This window comes from Hordeum vulgare, chromosome 2H (genome assembly GCF_904849725.1).
Source record: "Hordeum vulgare subsp. vulgare chromosome 2H, MorexV3_pseudomolecules_assembly, whole genome shotgun sequence".
NCBI lineage: Eukaryota > Viridiplantae > Streptophyta > Magnoliopsida > Poales > Poaceae > Hordeum > Hordeum vulgare.
The window spans coordinates 359,803,692-359,810,793 of record NC_058519.1 but is presented as its reverse complement, the minus strand read 5'-3'; the positions used below and the strand labels follow the sequence as shown (position 1 = coordinate 359,810,793).

Sequence of the window (7,102 nt, the reverse complement as noted above, 5' to 3'; positions counted from 1 at the left end):
TGATGTCGAGAAATAGAGAAAGCGTCGAGAACCAATGGTTGGCCGTATTTGCATTCCGTCGGAGCTCTCGACCATAGCATGCTCATGAAAGTGACATCGTATATAAGAAAAAAAAATAAAAAGAGAAAAACGTATAAATCTTCATACAGAATGAAATAAATATTGTATCAACTGAGACATAGGTCCTGTTTGGACCATTATAGATTATGATAATCTGGATTATAAAAATAGATTATATAATCTGGTTTATAAAAAAATCTAGATGGATATGTTTGGAGGTGAGATTATATAAACTGTAATTCAGGTTTTACATTGCATAATGACATGTCTGTACTCTGTTCTTTTAAAAAAAAAGGAGAGTGGCGGTGGTAGGATTGTAATTATTTTCAACTTTACAAGGATAATAGGTCATTAGCAATCCATAATCTGACTTTAGCTGGGGTAGAGCAGATTATGAGTTTTTAATAATCTGTCCATCTAGTTTTTATAATCTACACTATAATCTGTTCTGTTTGAAGACAAAATAGATTATAAAAATTGAATTATATAACCAAGTCTCAGGCGACCTAGCGAAAACTATTTTCGAAATAGAAGGATATACGATTTGCAAACAATTGCTAGGCGCATGCAGAAATCGTTTGTTGGAAGCTATCTCATTTTCACGAGGACTTGAATGATGGGAACAACTGAAAATCGTATAAATCTTCATACAAAATGAAACAAATATAGTATTAACTGAGACACAACCAAGTCTCACGCGACCTAGCAAAACTAATTTCGAAATAGAAGGATATACGATTTGCAAACAATTGCTAGGCGCATGCAGAAATCGTTTGTTGGAAGCTATCTCATTTTCACGAGGACTTGAATGATGGGAACAACTAAAAATTAAGCAAAGCGAACGTTACGACGCACTCGAAGTTGATTATAATCGGATATTACTGGCACTACGAGGCAGTGAGGCTAAGCTATGAGCCTACGAAGACGTTAATTAAATGTGTTGAAGAGCAACGGCAAGTATATGCCGCCGTAGCAGCTGGCGCCAGTAGATCCCCCAACGACGTTTCCCGTGTCGTAGCATTCCAACGGTATCCCGGCCAGGCATGACGGCAGAGGTGGCAGAGGTGGCGGTGCTTGCGGCACCGGCGCCACGTTAGCCATCGTTGTCATGGTAGTCGTGTGCCCGCGTTCGCCGTCCGAGTTCGCGTCCGCGCCGCCGCCGTTCTTGAAGGTCGACGAGGCCTCCGTCGTGCAACTTCCAGCGTCAAGCTTGCGCTTCTTCTTCTTCTTCTTGTGGTAGGAGATGCCGCGCGCCCTAGACTGCGCATCGCGGACGTCACGCAGGTATAGCCTCACGGCGCGCGCAGCGAAGGGGTTGCAACTGGCATCGTGCTGCTGCTGTGGCGGCACGCTGCCGCTGCGGCTGTGGCGCTCTTCAAAGGCGGCGCGTAGGCGGCCGACGAGCGCGTCGAGGCTGCCCCACGCCTGGCGGAGTGGGCACTGGCACGGCGCCGTCGCCGTTATCGCGCGTACGCCGTAGGCCGGGCAGGGCGGAGCGTGGACGCGGGTCTTCCCGAAGCGGTCGAGATAGCGGAGGAACTCGAGTACGTGGGCGCCGCTGCACCGGCGCAGCACGAGCGGTGGACGGTGCGCCGCCAGGTACTGCACGAACGTCTGCCAGTCACGCCGTTTCTGCGATTCGTACCTGCTCGGCCTCTTCGCCGCCGCCGCCGCCGGCGAGGCGCCAGGACCCCCGCCGGCTGCTGACATAACCACACGAGAGGTTCTCTCTCAAAAAAAAAAAAAAACCACAAAAGAGGTCCAGAAGAGATAGATGAGTAGACAGTAGAGTACCAGTACTCCACTGCACCGACTGATGAGACTTGAGATGAGAAAGGTCGATTAATCGAATAACGTGTATATATAGAGTGTACACCAACCGGAGTTATTGATGGTGGCTGAGACGAACAGAGGATGATAAAGCATACTCGACGGCCGGCCGGGGACGGCGACACAGTGCAGGTGGTAGTAGGGGCTCGGACGTGTGCTGTGTGCTGCCTCTGGTGCAAGATGAGGTCATCTTGTGGAGCCCCGGGCGAGGGAGGGGGGCCGGCCGCACGCGTACGTAGGGACCGTCTGCAGGATCAGTGCAAGAGTAGACAAGGGAGGAGACTCGTTCGATCGATAGAAGGAGGTCGTGCCAGTCTAGTGATTAATTCACAACACGACGCATGCATATTACTGTGTGGTCTCCATTCTACTTCTGGCCTTGTCTTTTTTTTTTTTTTTTTTTTTTTTGCGAAGATACTTCTGGCCTTGTCTAACTAGCTAGACTAGCAACGAGGGTGGCCGGTGGAAGTAGTGGACTCGTCGTCGTCTGACTCGAGATGCATGCATGGCATAGCACATAAACGTGTCCTTGCACGGCAGCCGACGGAGCTCTGAATCGACGGTGTGCATGGCCCGGGCATGCATGCACTCGATTGGTACCTTGCCTAGCTGCAGACCGCTAGCTCTCATCATGCATGCATGCATGTGGTACGAGGCCCTGCCTAGCTTTACATGCATGCACGTATCTTCATCCGCTTCACTCTCATAATATCATTCGCTTTCGTACCGTTTTATAAATAAAACAACCATCCATATAACCATCATCTAAAGTCAAAGTTAATATGACGGCTGTGGCAACAACACAGTCACTCCTAAAAAAAGTAAATGGAAAATATGAAAAATGCCCCCGAGTGACGGCCACAGTGCGGCACTATGTACAAGATAAGGGACGCGCCGTACCAATATAAGGGCAACGAGCATGACCGTGATCCTGTGTCTCGGCCGCGCTGTCTACCGAGTGGGAGCTAGTGCTGCAGAAATACAAGAATTTAAAGAACGAGTCAAAAGCCTGTCACGAAAAGACCCGCTCAATCACCATCTTATTACGTAGTTCATAGCGTCTGCGACATCGTCGCAAAGAATAACTAGATTAAACTACGATATCGCCTAGCTTGGGTAGCTCTCGTCTAGAGGAACTCCGCAAGGTCTAGGGCCTCTCTGTCAGGCCCCAATGCCTCGCGTAAGGAAGTCTGGAGGGCTCGTGCCGTCGTGCACAAGAAAATGATATGGGTCTGGTTTTCGGGACCGCACATAGGGGGGGGGGGGAGGATGCCATTACCGGGGCCTTGCCACTTAAGCACCTCGGTTTCCGAAGGTAGGCGGTCTCGTAATAGTTGCCACACAAAAAATCTTAATCTTCAAGGGCAATAGAGCCTTCCACACAGGAGAAATCGAAGGAATTGTGGGCAAGCAACATAGTGCCCGATATGCCGAGCTCACCGAAAACTCAGATGAAGGTGTGAGTCTCTAGGATACGGTGCCCGGATAATCTGGCAGCACCAACGGGAGGGCTGCCCACTCCATAGTTTCCTTGTGCCCAAATGTGTGATGAAACAAAGATATTCCATTGCCCATAATGGAAGGCCACATAAACCAATAGCATCGGATCCGTGCAGATAGTGAACATACTAGGGAAACTCACTTAGAGAGGATCGCCATTTACACACGGTTCCAACCAGAATTGAGTTCCTTCTCCATTTCCTATGATGAAGGATACCCCCAACTGAATATCCTCCTTAACCCGTTGGATGGATCTAAAAAACCGGGAACCCCCTGAGCGCGAACATGAGAGGAGAGGCTCATCCTTTACGTATTTTGCATGAAGGAGTTACAGCCACAAGCCCTCCTCACCCCGCAAGATCATCCACACCCATCACACCATGAGGGCGACGTTCGTGCGGCACAAGGCTATAATACCTAATCCACCCCGATCGTTGGGCATACAGATGTCCACCCACTTGACCATATGATACTTATCGCGGCCGTTTGCCGCATGTGAGAAGAACCTAACGCTATTCTTATCAACTAGCTTTGGACACCCTCCGGTAGGATATAGATCCCCATCATATACATGGGGAGGCTAGTTAGGTTAGAACTAATAAGGACCAATTTACTCCCCTTATAAGTGAAGCGCCCACAACAAGGCTTGGCCTGAGATGCGACTCGCCCCACCAGCGGGTCAAATGCACTCATCAGAGTCCTTGAGTCTCACATCAGCATCCCTAAGTATGCAATGGGGAAGGTCGCCAGCCTGTAGTTTAGGTTGTCCGCGATCTGCTACCGCTCGACCGCAGAGTATCCTCGAACAATGACCTTACTCTTATCAAAGTTGATCTTAAGTACCTACATGGCCTCAAAGCATAAGAGGAGGAACTTAAGATAAAAGATGTCATGTTCCGACCCTTCCGCCATAATCATGGAGTCATCTACATACTATAGGTGGGTGACACCTCCCCCAGGGATCAAGTGTCCCACTACCCCTCTAAGGTGATCGACCATCCTGGCTTTGCCGAGGATGCCAGCCAAGGAATCGACGGCGAGGTTGAAGAGAAGAGGGGAGATAGGATCCCCTTGCTTCACTCCCCGAGAAGACCTAAAGAACGATCCCACCTTGCAATTAATATTTAACATCGTATAATCAGAGGGGACCAACTACATGATCCATGAGCACCATCTTTCGTCAAAGCCCTGACACTGGAGCACTAACCACAAGAAAGACCAATTAAGACGATCATATGCCTTTTGGAAGTCCAACTTGAGAAATACACCCTTATGGCCCTGCAACGCCACCTCGTGGACAATCTCAAGAAGGGTCAGGATCCCATCATTGATATGTCGGCCCTGTAGGAATGCCGGTTGGAGGGGGTGAGAAAGACGCTCACCCACATGAGTTAGGCGCGTCGAGCACACTTTAGAAAAATCAGTTCGAGACCTATTGAATCCAAATCTCATGCCCAACAAGAACTCTTACCTGCTACTCCAAGTCATCATTAATCCATGACTGGTACTTGACAAAGTCAATTTATTATACCACTAAGAGTTTAGCTCGTAATCATAATTTTCCTACTGAATCCAAACTTACTCCACGAATATGTAGGCTATGCTACTTTATCAACTTGTTCCACCAAGTCACTTATCACCATGAAAGTCCCCGTAATCCACCAAAGGGGTTAGCTACATCCTCAAGACACCTTCTATAGTCACATCAAATCATTGTTTACAAATCATGTATCCTTAGAATGATCCTTCCTATGGCATCAATGTTCTGGTGCTAGCTTAAAAATGAAGGTTACTCGTTTACCGTGATCACTTGTTCCATAATGAACTCAATGCTAAGCATGGGTTATCGGAGCTCAACAAGTGCTCCGGAAAATCCATGTATTGAACACGTGATGAGAAATTTGAGCTGGGGAAGATTGTGAGGTTTAGGTTGGTCTAGGGAGGGTTTCCAATCTTGAGGGAGAAGCACAAAGCTATGGGGTTGTGTGTGGTCGAGCACGTTCTAGTCACAACCTTTAGTGCTAGTTATCTGTCGAGGTGGATCCTTGGTGCTTCTTGTCCTACCGGTCTTTGTTTGTCGAGGATTGTGAGGGAGAGAGAAAAGTAGCATATATGGGAGTGCCTAAGGGGGGTGGTATAGTGCAAATGGAATCAAAAAGGTGCCGAAAGGCCAAACACAAACGTCAAGATATAGTCGCGCAATTGTTTCTTGGGGTAAAAGTGTGACTTATATCAAGGCTCAAACAAGCAAAAACAAGCAATACACAACATGGTTCCACTAGAACCAGTCGACTTTGCATATGGGATACATGACTCATCCTACCCTAGGGGTTCTCGGATTCAATAGTCATGCTAACTTCGTGTCTCGGAGAGGAGTCTGCTCAGTCTTCTCGGTCTTCTTAAGGTGTTGCTATGTCTCTTGTTGTTGTTTGTCAAAACGACTCGGGTTTAGTTGGAAATAGCCCTTGATGACTCCTCATGTGGTGAGCTGCCGACGAAGGTGGTTCCTCATGGCTGTCGTTGACAGGGTCTTCAGTTGGCTTCGTAATCCTGTCAATATCTTCTTGTCTTCCAAGGCGTCAAGAGTTCCAAGTGGACGATCCTTTGTGCAATTAAATGGACAAGGCATGATAGAGTTCTAACGTGTTAGTTATGTTGATGACATTATCGACACCAAGAGCGGGGGATGAAGAGAACCGTCTTCCTGCTCACTATGGTGAGACGGACCAAATGGCGAGGTTCCCCTCAACCGACGGTTGTCGACACAACAACGGCAAGGATAGAGTCGCTCTATTAGCGATGCACATCATGATCTTGCATATCTTATGCCCTGGTTATCGTAGGCCAAGGTTGCATCATTCTGGGACAGTGTCAAGGGTGTCACCATCTTCTGGGTCTCGACGTCCTCATTCCTCAAGAAGGTAGCTTCTGTTGGTGTCATCCGATCATAGCGTTGCCAACCTTTTCTTCCAAGCATGTGGGTGACCATTTGGTAAGGTTGTTTCCTTTCGAGTTACCCACTAGGATTCCAAGGAACCCAGTGGTTAGGGGCTTAAGTGTGCTAGCGACCGTTTGCAAGTTAATAAAACAGATGTTGAGAGTAAAAGGAACAAGGGTAGAAGTGCTAAGGCAAAAACATTTGCTTCCTTTGAAGATTTAGGAGAGGTGAGAAATATTTAGGCTTTGCAAGTGATTTTGAAGAGTCTGGAAAACAATTTTGGCTTAACTAGAGTCTGTGCTAACTATGGGCTTCCTACAGTCAGGATGGCTATAATACCAACCCTCTGGGGACCCCGACTTGTAAGTCGTGATCACCGAATGCACATGTATTGTGATCTCATAGATTAATGCTCACTGAACACAAAAAATCCAAATAACAAGAGTCCTACATCCATTATGTACCGTTTAGCTCGGATATGGCCCTTATGGTCAAGTCTTCATATACATTGCAACGGAAATCTTCCAAGATAGTGAGAACCCATGCCATCTGCCTTAACCCTATAGGGATTCTGACTGGGAAGCAACCTAGCTTGCGGGAACGTCACCAAGGTGTTCTTCACCATCTCTTGCCATCTCTTACCTCGTCAATGAAATAATCAGTGGCAAGCCAATGAGTACTTTGAATGTACTCGCAAGCAACCCATGCTTGGAACGAGACAATAAGAATGCATGATATAGCACTAAGTAGGTAATTTGCAGAAAGCTAATTCGA

At 47.6% G+C, this 7,102-nt stretch overlaps 1 protein-coding gene across 1 annotated transcript; it reads right to left on the bottom strand.

The window, feature by feature from the left end:
• Nucleotides 1–679: 679 nt before the first annotated feature.
• On the bottom strand, nt 680–1,977 carry LOC123430078 (protein G1-like). The gene has a single exon (XM_045113992.1). It carries the CDS (start codon nt 1,768–1,770, stop codon nt 988–990), a length of 783 nt encoding a protein of 260 aa, XP_044969927.1. The 5' UTR covers nt 1,771–1,977; the 3' UTR covers nt 680–987.
• Between the last annotated feature and the right edge of the window lie 5,125 nt (nt 1,978–7,102).

Excerpts from the sequence above, each read along its gene's own strand:
- LOC123430078 (XM_045113992.1), bottom strand. The coding sequence starts at position 1,770 with ATGTCAGCAGCCGGCGGGGGTCCTGGCGCCTCGCCGGCGGCGGCGGCG.